The sequence below is a fragment of the Muntiacus reevesi genome, chromosome 8, assembly GCF_963930625.1.
Source record: "Muntiacus reevesi chromosome 8, mMunRee1.1, whole genome shotgun sequence".
Classification (NCBI taxonomy): domain Eukaryota; kingdom Metazoa; phylum Chordata; class Mammalia; order Artiodactyla; family Cervidae; genus Muntiacus; species Muntiacus reevesi.
Window position 1 is genome coordinate 40,132,810 of NC_089256.1, and position 14,843 is coordinate 40,147,652.

The 14,843-nt window shown below is 40.5% G+C and overlaps 1 protein-coding gene across 1 annotated transcript in view; it reads right to left on the minus strand.

Moving 5' to 3' along the window:
• The window catches only part of LSAMP (limbic system associated membrane protein), a 664,196-nt gene extending 653,029 nt beyond the window's left edge, over positions 1-11,167 (minus strand). The window contains exon 1 of the mRNA XM_065942930.1: positions 10,548-11,167. Within this exon, the coding sequence (XP_065799002.1) occupies positions 10,548-10,702 (155 nt within the window). The 5' untranslated portion in view covers positions 10,703-11,167. The remainder of the gene's footprint in view (positions 1-10,547) is intronic.
• Positions 11,168-14,843: the final 3,676 nt, after the last annotated feature.

Below are 14,843 nucleotides of genomic sequence, written 5' to 3' on the forward strand. Positions count from 1 at the left end.
TAGCTGCAACAGGAAATGTTCAAAGTATTGATATTTCTAGCAAAACCCCCTAATCCACCTCACTAATGATCAGAAAACAATCAATTTCTTATTTTACTACATCTTCAACTACACATCCACGATCACTCTAGGGCTGGATGATTCTACCCCTAACATAACTTACTTCACCCATGTCTCCTCCTAATTTGTTTCTTCTTTCATAAACCAATATCTGCTTGGCTTGATTTATAGTATGACCATCCTTCTCTGTTCAATTCAGTGAGAAAATATTTATCTGAGCACCTATGAGTTATAGGCTAAAAATACTGGAATGAAAAGGTAACGTAGATGAGACATGTGACTTTGAAGAGCTAATAGGACATTTGAAGCAAGATCCAAATGCTTTTAAGTGTAGTAAATGCTACACTGAGATATGCATATACTGAAGTGATCCCACTTCTGGGTATATATCTGAAGGCAACAGAATTCCTATCTCAAAGAGATCTCCACACTCCTGTATTCTTTGCAGTATTATTCCAAATAGCTAAGATACGGAAACAAACTAAGCATTCACTGATGTAAGAATGGATAAAGAAAGCATGAGATCTTTATATACACACAGTGGAATATTATTCTGCTGTTAAAAAAGATAAAATTTTGCCCTCTGTGACAATGCGAATAAACTTGGAGAATGTTATGCTAAATGAAACAAGCTAGACAGATAAAGATAAATTCTTCATTCTTACCTACATGCAGAATCTAAAAAAGTCAAAGTCATAGAGGCAGAAAGCAGCGTGCTTGAGGGGTGGCAGAAATGGGGAGATATTAGTCAAAGGGTACAAATTTTCAGTCATAAGATGAGTAAGTTCTGGGAATCTAAAGTACAGCAGGGTGACTATGGTTTTTGTACTGTATATAGGAAGTTTTCCAGGAAAGTCAATCTTCGGTGTTCTCTCTCTCTCTCACACACACATGCAAAGATAACCATATGAGGTGATGAATATGCCAATTAACTTGACTTTAGTCATCTTTTCACAATTGATACATATATCACATCATCCCTTTGTATACCTTAACTTTATGCAATTTTGTCAACTATATCTCAGTTAAGCTGGAGAGCAGTGTATAGAGTGGCTGTTGGTGATAATAAATACGGTACTGAGGAAAATTAGGGAAAATTACCTGAAACAGACAAAACCAGAACTAACCTGGAGCCTACAAAGAGCAGCATAGAGGCAACCCAACGAAGAAGTATGAGGGGAGGGGTGGAGAGGGGAAAGAGGTTCGAGGCAGGGAGAGCATCACGAAGAAAGGAAGGAACCAGCACTGCATGCGCACACTAGCATGCTCAAGGGCACCAACTCTAAGTGGTTCTGAATCAGGGGACACAGTGAATAGCAGGTCGGGGAGCATTCTCCAGGCCAAGGAGCTCTGACGTTATGTTGTGAATAATGAAAAGCCTTTGAAGGATCTGGGGACATTTCTAGATTAATACTGAAAGGCAATAGGCTTGGGCTAGTCAGGTGAGCTCAGATCCATGGTTCTGCCAACTATCTGGAGTCTGGAAAGTCTAAGTAGACTAAAGATGTAATCCAGTAAGGTTACCTATGGCAAGGAGAAGCAAGTAGTGTCATTCCTACTTCATTGCAGACCTTGGTCTTCATCTTTACCCCACAAAGCTGGACCAGGTTTATGATCCTGAACTTATATAGCAAAAGAATAAACAGATCGGGTTCAGCATTCTGAGATTAATCTCTGTGTCACCCCTTGTTACAACAACTTTGACCAGTTCTAGAGATTACATCCTCCTCTTCTACTCCTTGAGCAAGTTACTTATCTTGGCAATATGTCTGGAAAATATCGCTTATCACTGAGGACTCCATCCTGTTCAAGCCAGTGTTTAAGCCAAGGACTCTTGCTGCTTTTCTGAGCCTCAGTCTAGAGATTAAGTCTCTACTAGGAGCTGAGAGGCCTCCCTGTAACACTGCCTGCACCTGGCGGGGCGTGGGCTCACTGAAAGCTGCTGGCCTGCTGTTCTCCCCTTACTGAGTGCTCTGCCCCTTTTCTTAGTGTTCCATGTTGCACCTCCCTTGGCTCTGCCACTTACCAGATAAGAAAGCTTCATGAGACCTTGTCCTCATGCCACCCCAGAAACTCCCCAGGCAGCTGCACCAGGGCATAGGTGCCTGCAGTGCCTCCACCATCCCCAGAGATAGGTCTAGATCTATTTCTAGTTCCTCCCACTTTATCACCATCAGTCCCAACTACTAGCCCAAAGTAACTTTTGTGCAAATTAGAAAAAAACAAAATAAAAGATCTCCCTTCACTGAAAGAATCTGATACAAGTATCAGTGTCTTCAAAGAAAGGAAAGCCTGCCAACTGAGATCACAACCTTACTGCAGCCATCCTAGTCGAGTCTACAAGAGGGACAAATCGTAGGAGACATAAACCAAGCGAAAGGTCATAAGTGGCCGTTAGAAGGTAGTAGAGCTTAGGAACCCAGGAGAAGTACTGGGCCAAAGAACTTTCAGATAAGAAAGAAATCAGGTAAGAATTAAAATGAGAATTCTGAGTAACAGCTAGGGGTATCAGAAGCTGGAAGGAAAGGATTAAAAGCAAAAGGAAATAAAAGTTGTTGAGGACAGGAGATCTCTGCAGTTTCCACCAAATATAAGAATAGCTTTGAGAATATGATACAATGGAGGCTGCACAAAAAGAAAATCCATCTGGCTCAGATAGACAGCAAACATGGGAAAGATGCATTTCCTGAAAAGCCCCTTCTTGATCAGCACTACCTGGATAATCTTCTACAGATAAGTTCAGTTTCCATATGCAGGGCAGAGAAAGTGAAGAGAGGAAAGTAAGAAGAGAGAGAAAGGGTGGTGAGAAGAGAAAAGGGCGGGACAATAATAGAGAAGAAAGTAGGCAAGGGGAGGGGAAGGGAAGGACAGGGAGAAGAGGAAAGAGAGGGCAGAATCGGGGAAGGAAGGGAAAGAGGAAGAGATGTTTTAACAATTTTTAGAGGGGCAACAATGGCATATCATGGTATAACAAGAAAACAATTTCAGGAATAAAGAACTGTGAAGTAAAGAACTGTGGAATAAAGAACTCTGAAATGAGAAATAGGAGACATCTATTCTAGTTCTCAAATAGTCACTCAAATCTTTGGACAACCAACTAAGTTCTCCTCTTCTCAGTTATATCACTTTAAAAGGAGATGGTAAACTGCCTAATCTCCAAGGCCTTTCTTAGTCTAAACTTCTACAAATTTACCCATAGTAATTAACAAACTCTGAAGCAACGTGTTTTCTTCTGAAAGGTTAATCACTCATTAACTCGAGATTATGTTTTGATTACAGGTGACTACAGAAATGTGTTCACTCATCCTGCACTCCTGATAGCAAGCTCATCTATACTCTAAGATACACATGACTTTAAAGGGCTTCAAAAGAATTGATACAAACATCTTAAAGCAAATGGCCAACTTTCTATTTTTATAGGAATACAAATAAAAAGCTTATAGTTTTCTAATTTTATAAAAGTTATTTCCTACTGTGAATATAATGATAAAGTTTTATTAAGAGATTACATTTTATACCATTTTATGGTTTACAAAACACTTGGATACATAGTATCTCATTTGATCATAAGAATAGCTTGCATAGTAGGTCAATAAGTGTCAGTTACGCACATTTAATAGATCTATTTCAAGATGTTTAGATCTTGGTCTTCTGACTACAGTTGGCCTTCTGTATCTACGGATTCTGCATCCACAGATTCAATCAACTGAAAATTGAAAATATTTGGAAGAAAAATTCCAGAAAGTTCCAAAAAAGCAAAGCTTGAATTTGCCAGGGCACTGGCAACTATTTACATAGCATTTACATTTTATTTACAACTATTTACATAGCATTTACATAACATTAGGTATTACAAGTAATCCAGAGATGACTTAAAGTATACTGAGGCATGTGCACATGTTACATGCAAATACAATGCTGTTTTATATAAGGGACTTGAGCACCTGCAGATTTAGGTATAGAAGGGGTTCTTGGAATGAATCCTCACAGATATCTTGGGACAACTCTACTTTCTGAACATTCTAAACTTATACCCTTGATAAAAATTCTTTATCTTTGACATAAACACTTTCCTATTAGTTTCAGGTCGACTGATCACCATGTAAAGTTACGATGATTCTACAAACATCTAGCTATTATTTTGTAAATCATATTTGCAGCAAACATGACAACAGAAGTACACAGAAGTAAGCCTATTTGAATAAGACCAAAGACATTTTCCTTGACTAAATAAAGTCTCTTTTCTACCATTAAAAAAAAAATCTAAAACCGTTCTGTATCTTTGTGCTTTGGCTAATGTACTTGTGTCAGTACTTGTGTACTGAAAGAGAGTACACAAGACAACAGGACGTGAAAAATCAAGCTTTAATGCTATTTTAGGAGATATGATATAAATTGGATCCATATTAAAATAAAATCACTCTATTTTCCATGACACTGAGGGATGAGATTGTGTGGTAAAGAAATGGATCTTTGATGATCTCTTTCCTCTCTCTCAATTGACTTTGACTTTGTACATCTATGCTGTTGAAATATTTCCCAGACTGCACACATGACTATACTTTTTCCTACATATCTAAAGAGTGCTGCTCTGAACATGGTTTGTAAGAGATTTTTCAACCAGTAGAGTAGTAGTTCTCAACTTTGTACATATCAGAATCATTTTTTAAATACCTACACCCAAGCCCCACCTCAAACTAATTCAATCCGGATTTCAGAGAGTAGGGAACACGTGGCTTCATTCTTTTTAGAAAGGCTTCCAGTCGAATGTAATGTTCAGCCACAGTTATGAACTCTGTGCGGCACCATTTCTCCAACTCTAACGTGCTTATGAATCACTTGGGATCTTGTTAAATGCAGATTCTGATTTAGGAGGCCTGGGACAGGCTCTGAGGTTTTGGAACTTAGCAAGTGACTATCAGATACTGAAGATGCTCATCTACAAGAAGACACATGTAGCAGCCAGAGTGGGTGGTCCTCAAAGTGTGACCCAGTCCTGCAGCATCAGCACCATCTGAGTACTCGCTAGGAATGCAGACTTCAGCCCAGACCAGATACCTACTGAAATCAGAAACTCTGAAGATGGGGGCTAGGTAGTCTGTGCTTTTAATGAGCACTCCAGGTAATCTGGGCTTCCCTGGAGGCTCAGCTGGTAAGGAATCTGCCTGCAATGCAGGAGACCTGGGTTCAATCCTTAGATTGGGAAGATCCCCTGGAGAAGGCAACAGCAGCCCACTCCAGTATTCTGGCCTGGAGAATTCCATGGACTGAATAGTCATGGAGTTTGACTCACAATGAGTCAGACACAACTGAGCGACTTCCACTTTTTCACTTTCCATGTAATTTGGATACACCTTCAAGTTTGAGAAACATTGGTCTAAAAAAGAGTTCCCTAGGGTCTAAACAACTGGCTACATACGGTTAGAGAACAACTGACACTTTTTGCTTTATGTAGCAGTTTACTATTTACCAAACTAAACTACTTTATCTCTTGTGGGGTCTTTAAAACAACCCTATAGAGTAACTAAAACAGGTAATCTTGTCATTTTATAAATGAAACCAGCAACTGGTTTTTAAGCATCTCTTAAAAAATATTTAAGAGATGTCTCAAAGTCATGTAGCATACAAGGATAGATCCAAAATTATAGTCCAGCACTCCTGAGTCATACAAAATAACAGGAAGGATATTCACAGAAGAGCAAGACCAATGGTCATAAGGGTACCTGAAATGGTAGGCTCTGCTGGGCTCTGGTGATGACAGCAAGGGTGCCAGAACACATTCAGGAAACCTCCTATCAGGTGAGTCACAGACATTGGTACTTGGAGCTCTCAGAGGCCACACTAACACACCAGTTCTTTTTTTGCCTGAGTTTGCTATTATGTCCACATAATGCCCACTAGCTTCAAGAAACACAAATGTTTAACCCTCACCAACTGATTTAGTAGATGAGTCAGTCATCTTTGGTTGTTCACATCACAGTTCTAAGAATAATTCATTCAAAGTCAAAGTGCACAGGACAATTACTTTAACATGTGTTGCATGTATGCGTTTCATACTTACAGAAACACAAATTACCACAGTTTGTATTTGTCACATGAGATTTGCTGCTGTGTTCCTCAGGACATAAATGAACAGTAAATGACATAAATGCATAAACATCTTTAATAATGTATATGATAAGCTATATTCTTAGACAACAAATATTCACCTTCATTATTTACTAAATATATTTGATAGAGGACTTAATGAGCAAAATGATCAGTCCTTAAAGTATCAGTAATAACCTATAAATTTTGATTACCGTTAGTGAGTTAGCTACAGAAAAAGAAAACTTTCTCAAACTCGCCCTGTAGAAACATAAAGTTTGTTTTTCAAATAATGAATAATTATAAGTGGTAGAAAAATCACATATTGTGTCAGGAGTTTGTTTGATTGTTGACAGTTTCTTTGTGAATGTAGGCGTGCCAGATGCTTTATAGAAGGGAAGCCATTTTCCCCTTGAAATCTGCACAAAATTTTTACATTTTGCTGTCAAATAATCACATCTTTTTAATGTTTCTTCTTTTTCTTTTAGTGTAGAAACAAACAAGGAATTAAAGACCAAGAATTTTGAAAAACTAAACATTTAACTATTTTAAACATAGATACTTAGTTTCTTATACCTAACACTTACTAGGTACATTTACATTTAAATGGAAAAAAATCTTATCACCATAGAAGGTATTATAATATCCCGAAAGCATCAAATAGGGTCAGAATAGTGAAATAAATGCAACTTCAATACCCCCAATTTTAAACATTTAAAGTCACAACACTAATGTGTACCCTCTGCATCTCACCATACATGTACTTAGGGAATATGTCCAGATATGCATATATGTCATCTCTACAAAGTTACCTTATGGGCAGATATATTGGAATTAACTATTTTATAATTGTCTTTCCAGACATATGCTGCTAATACTGAAAATACTGTTTGTGGGACTGTTAAAAATGAAATTTTAAAGGTCAGATTGGAACATTATTTCCACTCTTCCTTTACTTTATCAAAACGTCTGCCTGGTTTCAACCTGCCAAGATTTATCAGGAAGTGAATCCCTACATGAGCCTGAGTACAAGGAGGAGGGTTGGAAGGACCAGGGCTAGAAGTTCATCCAGTAATTGATGAACTCTTCCACTTGTGGGTAGTGGTAGTGAGGTGGCTTCAGAAAAGCAACCAAGACTTCCCCCCAATGGACATGAGTCTGAGCAAACTCTGGGGGATGGTGAAAAGGACAGGGAAGCCTGGCGTGCTGCAGTCCATGGGGTCGCAAAGAATCGGACATGACTGAGAGATTTAACAACAACAACAAGGTCAGGTTGGTACATGTGCCTCATACTTTACTGCACAAACCAATGTCAATGCAGATTCTGGTCCAGGAGGATTTAGGAAGGCAACCCAGGTGCTGCTGCTTCTGCCACTGGTCTGTGACACACACTCTGATCCTTTGTCTTTGAGATGGAAGTTGGTGCTGTGGTTTCCTTTCATTCTTACAGACTCTTATAAGAGGCGCTCAGAACGATCTAGAATTCCTTCTGGGAAACAACAGGGTTAGACGGGTATACATGAAATTCTTTCTCTTTCCAACTAGTTTTGTCACCTTCATTCTATAGTCTTTCTTTTATCTTTTACAAAAGATAGAAATTAGAGAACAAGACACCAAGACTCGTATATGCTCTCCTATCAAGACACACATTTATATCAAAGACCATGGTTATACAAAAATAGGCATCAATTACCCCCCAATAAAGACTTGTTCATGGAAGTAAGGCAGTGAAGGTAGATGTTTTAGGGACAGTCAGCCAAGCTCCTGTCATTGGACCACCAGAATTACAAACCTCCCTTGTCTTCTGTTGCCATTTCAGATCATTCAGGGCCACAGACTCACTGAGAGAGGACTTTTCTCCCTTTGCCATTTCACTTTCTCTGTGCCAAACATCTACTGTGGCTTCCAATGAATCAAGTTCTCCTTCCTCTCCTCCCCTGGAAGCTCGTGCTCCCAGTAAAATGTCACAAATAGAGTGGAAGCAAGCCTTTCCCAGGCTAGACTTGTAAACAGAAAGCAAGAGCCCCATTCTTCAGCAGGAAACTGACCCACAAAGCTTACTGGACTCAGTTAAAGAGATTGAGAAGAAGGTCAGCTAAGAAAACAAAAGGAACTCTCTCCATAGTTACTTCTGATAGAGCTCCACAAACCCCAAAATAAAGCCTTGTCCAAGGCGAAGGAAATAAAAAAGAGGGCACGTTAGGTGAGGGCTGGGAAATTAATGGGCTCTCTCAGGTGAATTCTTTACATGCACTGTTTGAATACCTTCTCTCTCCCAGGGAATAACTGCTTCTATAATTATTCTCTATTCTCACAGTCTACCATTTCCACATTGCAATGTCTACTAAAGTGTAGTGCTTAAAGAAAACTCTATTTCTTTCGAGACACAGAAGTATGTACATATCATATAGAGAAATTTATGTAGTGAGACCGCCTCTCATAGACAGATTTGTATGCATACAGTGCACAAAAATGTAAGAATTCCTTTTTTCCTTCTAAATTAGCATTGACATGGTTATCTAACTCTTTGATGACTGTAGCTTAAGACATAGGTGATGCTGAATTACAAAGACATTGCAAAGTTCATGGACACATAAATAAAAACTTATACACCCAGAGTATTCACTTTTCCCATACTCATATAATGAGTGAAAACAAATCTTTCTAAAAATAGCATAAATTTACAGAGAATGCTTCACTTGTAAAGGGTTAATGATGTCAGGGAATATGAATGCTAGCAGTTAAGGTGGCATGCTTATGTGTTTGCAAAAACATTTTCTGCATTATGTCCATATCCCTTTGCAAACAGATAAATTACTCTATAAATCTTATTACTCCATGTGGACAAATCACACTTGCAGGTTTTACAGGGCTGGAGAGCTGGAAGGGAAAATATGTTTTGGATAGTAGGATCTTTGGGATTCATAATCACCTAGTGCTCAGGAAACGAAGAAAGGGATACTTACACATTAGGATTTTCTTAGTTTTTATACTCCACAGCAACACACACACACATAACCCAACATGCACAACATACACATTCCTCTCTAACAAGGAGAGCGATCCCAAAGCAGGACACCGTGACAGCCAACCAAATTTATTTCTGAGGAAAGGAAGGAAAACTTTGCTGCTGTAGGCAGCTCTGCTACAGAACTGCTCCCTGATGCCCCAGGGTTTATGCACTATCAGCTCCTTGCACACAGATTAGAGGCTTCTTTTTCTAAAAGATACTGCTTTTTATTGCCACAACAAGCAATATTAGCCAGCCAGACAGACTGACACTAGGTCATTTCATTTGGATGAAATGAGATTTTAAAGGATCTCCAAGGAGAACATTTTCTTTCATTCTTTTTTTTTTTTTTAATGTTTTTAGTATCTGGTAGAAATTCAAGAAAAGCTATAAAAAGGGACAAGGGGCATATGCAGTGGATAGAGAGGGGAAAGAGAGAGAAAAAAATGCAGGAAAACAGGGTAGGAGCTCTTTAGAAACAGAATTATGGCTAGGTTCCATCCGAGTTTCTCCAGCTCTCTGTCCCTTGTAGGGGTCAAACTCCAAGGACTTGGGATTCTTCCTTTACAAATTTCAATCCCAAATTATATTTCAGAGTTTGGCAGAACTGCATAGAGATGAGATGTTGAGGTCAATAATCAATTTGAAATATCCATTTTATGCCAGGTTAATTATTTCCTAACCTCTGTGTTTAAGACTCCTATTCTTAAATAATAGCAATTTGGCAAGTTCCTTTTTTTCTCCTCTTCATTCTTGTGTTGATGTCTATTCACATACCAGAGAAAAGGCTCAGTAGCTAACCAAAGTTCTAAAAATTGATTTACTGCCCTCCATGTCAATTAGAAGATCCTTAGGAAAAGTCTCCTAACCAAACTACTGCTGGGCAGATTGAGAGCCTGTATGTACATACCCACAAGCACATACACACAGACACCACGGAGAATGCATACTGTGTACACTCCCTAAAAGCCAGAACCAACAACTCTTCTTTCTCAATTAAGGAACCCTAACAAAAGTCTTGAGCAAACCATCTCCAATCACAAAAGCAAGAATACCGCCCTCATGTCACTAATACCATAGATGAAGTTACGCTTTCTCAGAGAAACAAGATCCCAAGAACCAAACAACATTTAATCAACCCTGCTGGTCCTAGAGAGGGACCAGCATCCCCTTGAGATTTGCTGGCAGCTATTTCGACCCGACCGTAAAAGGCGCACGAAAGCGCGCGCGCGCGCGCACACACACACACACACACACACACACACACACACACACACGCACACACACACGCACCCTCCACAAGCCTGCAGCATCAGGAGCTGGAGTTCAAGGAGAACACACACCCATACACACACTTAAGCGCCGCAGAAAAGTTGCCCGAAAGCCTTACCTGAGGATGGCCGTGTCCCCCTGCCTCACGGTGATGTTGTCGGTGCCTCGGTTAAAATCCACGCTGCGGACGGGCAGTCCTGTGGGAAGAAGGCAGAGCAATCTCAGTAGGACCAGAGGCAACTGTTTCCGATCAGGCTGAACTCTGGAGACCATGGTGGCCACGCCGAGGTGCGGGGTCGGGGCTACTCTGCAGGGTGTGTGCGCGCTGCTCGCCGGGCGGGCTTTAGCAACCGGCGGCTTTCATTCACGGCAGAGGCGGGACGCGCTCTGCCAAGCTGCGGTCCCTTCCACTTTGCCTCTCGCTTTCCCTCGCTCAGTCTCTTCTCCCTCTAAGACTTCACAAGGCCCTCATAAAACCCGAGCTGAGGTGGGAAAAAGTCAAAGCAACACAATTTTAAAGGTGCGAGTACAAATATAAAACCCTCCAGAAAAGATGGAGAGAAGGCGGCAAAGAGGAAGGTGGGCTCTGGTCTCGCGGGCTGGATGCGCCCTGGCCAGCGTCGGCGCGGAGCTTCTTCCCTCCGTAACCCACTTTCCCGGGCGGGCAGGCGCGGGAGCCGGCACCCAGCCTGCCAGCGAGTGTAAAGAAAGCCTCACAACAGCGGCAGTAGCCGCGAGGCTCCCTCCGCCCCCTCCTCCCCTTCCTGTTTCTCCTTCCAGCCCCTCCCTCCCGCCTCGCTCGGCACCTCCCCGCCCCCCGCGGCTTCACAGCCCCTCCGCCTCCCGCCGCGTGGCCCCTCGCTTTGCACAACTGCCCGCTTCAGCAGCAGCCAGCCTCAGTGAAAGCCTGAAGCGCCTCTAGGTTGTCAGGACAACAGCTCCATCTGAGGCCTGGCTGATTTCCTTAAGAAGAGGGGATGGAGCTTGGAGGTACCGTGCAAGAGAAAGGGGAGAAGGAGAGGGACTCGAGCTATACAAGACTAGGAGAAAGAGTCCAGGGAAGGAGAGGCGAAGAGTGGGGAAGGAAGGAAAAGGTCCAGGGGAAGGAGAGAGCGCCGGAAGAAGGCAAAGCTTGACAGATGGAGGGAGGGAAACAGAGAAGGGCAGGGAAGCCTGAGGGGTGGAGGGAGACCGCTGCTGAAAGATGGGATGAAGAATGCAAAACAGAAGAAACTTGACGGTGGAGCCTGAAGATTAACAGCCAAAGTGGATTTCAAAACTAAATATTCCTGGCAGCTGACTTTTCATGCTCACATCTGTTCATTCTTTCCTCTCTCCTGCACTGTCTTTCACAGGATTAAGGTTTATTTTCTCTCCTTCCTTTATCCCCTCCCCCTCTTGGAGCCCCCTTATGAAAGATGGATTGGACACAATGCTGGTATTGAGTTTCCTGGAGTGTGAATGCTTGGTTTGTCTTTTCCAAGTGCTAGCCTCAGCAGCTGATCCCTGATCCCTCACTCTCCAGGAAACCCTTCCTCAGTCCCACACGTGAGGAATGGTACTAAGGATTATTGTTTCAGGGTCACGTTGCTGTGGCCTCCCAAGTTTTTCCTGGTGCTTGCTTCTCAAAATGTCCGTAGGCAAGGAAGGAGATTTGTGCTTCAGAAAGCTTGTCACTTACAGGATATCACTAGGGCCGCATCCAGCACTCCAGTGAATGGAAGATAGCTTACCATCATTTGTCATTCCGTCTACTCCATGAGGCAATCCAAGTGATAAGGGCCAGAAGGAGCCTACAGTGTTAGTCACTCGTGATAGCCCCAAACTATTAGCATCTTCCTCAGTACCCATGCTGAGCATAAAAGATGGAAATGTACCAACCAAAACTTGTTTCCTTTTAGTTTTATTTATTCAAATAGTTAAGGCATTCACATAGTGCCAAAATCAAGTGGTACAGAATGCTGTAGAGTCAGATGAAGTTATCTTTCCCATCCCTGTCTTTAGACAATCCATTTCTCCTATTTGGAGGCAACAAAAATTTCCAGGTCCTTGTATAACTTTCCATGTACATACAAGTAAATGCACAAATGCACAAATGTACACATACATATTCATATATTATGCTTACTCCTCTTATTTACACAAATGATTAGTCAAGAATACTTGAAACAAAAGACATGTGTTTAGGAATCCTTATCAAACTCCACTAAAATACAAGTCTATGGAGGTGCTTACTGTGCTGACACCTGCCTTGTCCCCCTAGACCATTCAAAGAATTTATCTGCTATATTTTATCAACTGAAAAGTAGATTCATTCTTATGGATTATGTGAGAAAAGGAAGGAAAACCCTTTGCTTTTGTAAGAAAAGAACTTGGGAAGGACTGAAATCCAAACGGTCACAAATTCAAGATTGATGGAGTTCAATTAATTTTGTTTCTACTATACATTAAATTTACGTAAATCAAGTTTTCCTATATTAAAGATAATAAAGAGTCCCAGGTAATAAACCAATGATGTTTTACCACTAATTTGGAACTGATAAAACTTGAAACCCACTTTGCCAAGGCAAAAAAAATGGTTAAGCCAAGTACAGGTTGAACAACAAAACCCATAATCCTGTGGTTCCCAATATCAATGGGAAATGAGCTTGAAGTGCCAAATGCAGATGGAAGGATTACATAACTCTGTGCCAAGAGTGCAAGGAAAAGAGTACCAACCCCCATGCACTGCTGCCAACAAGCTGCATGATCCCTGGCAGGATGCTTCTGAGTTTTCAGAGACAAAGTGTTGGCTGACACAAGTGTTTAGATATAACACTTCTTTGAGTGGGTGGTGTTTGTCCCATGTTAGGAAGAATGACACAGAGGACTGGAGCTTCTAGAACATCTCTTTCCATTAACGGTGATAGGTAAACGATGTGACCCTGCAAGGAGAACTATCAATAGATACTGAGGGGAAGGATCAGATATATCAAGGGTATGAAAATTCTCTTGCATCAGCGGACTACACTTTGAATAAAGAAAGGAGTTTTTTCCAGGGTAGGCGAAAGTGTGGTGGGGTGGTAGCATATCACTTGCAGAAGATGCCTAGACATGAGTGTTATCTTGTTTATACCAGTAATCTCAAGTTATTTATAAGACTTGTCGAGACCTAGGACAATGAATAAAGGTTAACATATTGGGGTGCAAAATAACTCACACCAAAGTAGTTGGAAATGTGAACTCTGTAGCAGATCAATCAGATCTGGAGTTCATCTCTCTAATCATTTTGAGAAAAGGATGTATACATTGATCGGGATTATAATCAGAATTGCAATAGATCTATGCCTAAGCAACCCAAGAGAATAAAATCCTAAGTACATATTTATATGAAGAAAAATCATATAATGCAGTTATTAAATTTTTTAAATACTTTCAAGAGATAAAGTTCATTTCTTGGCAACTTTTATTGAATTAAATTGACTTACCGTGTGCACTAGAAGTAAAATACAAAAAGAGGACAATATAGTTTTTTAATAGATTTTTTTTATATGGACCATTTTTAAAGTCTTCATTGAATTTGTTACAATACTGCTTTTGTTTTGTATTTTAGTCTTTTGGCCATGAGGCATGTGGGATCTTGGAGCCCTGACCAAGGATCGAACCCACACGACTTGCACTGGAAGGTAAAGTCTTAGCCACGAGGCCTCTGGGGAAGTCGCAACATTTTAAAAATTCTCTAGTTTAGGTAATTTGATAATTTAGATATTTGATAATTCAGATTGAATTTCTGAACAATATCAAAATCATGAAGTTTATTATGTAAATTTTTTAAATATTTATCATTTATGTCCAGGTGGCACTTTAAATACAGTTTTCTAACCCAACCTTTGGCCTTAGCAGGAACATTCTATAATTAACAAATATAAGAGGAAAGAATGGTTGAGTGTCCAAGCCCACTCAGGTGGTTAATCTCATCATTTTCACAATAATAAATCTATTTATGAATATACTATAAACTTCTGTTTCAACCTTATGTTCTCTCAGAGTCCTTCCCCTTTGCAGTCCCTCATGAACACCTTCTGGTTTTCTGTCTTCTGTGATCTCTCACGGAGATCTAATACAGTCTAACAAATCTGATGGTCTATATACAGTGATCTCATTCTAATGGTCACTCCCCCACATCTACTCCAATATTAATTCCTCTGCTCGCTTTCCTTAGAAACGCCTAGTAGGAAACACATAGGTGAGTCACTGAAAATTTATGCAAGCTACTTTTCTTCAAACTACTATATACATTCTTCCAAGAGGGCTGGCAGAAATGAACATTCTTTCAGGTTATTTGTGAAGCAAGTATGGTGTTAGCCATGTGAAATAGCCATCATCATCCAAGTAAGATGATCTTAACTACTACTTTAAAATAACATCGTGCCTT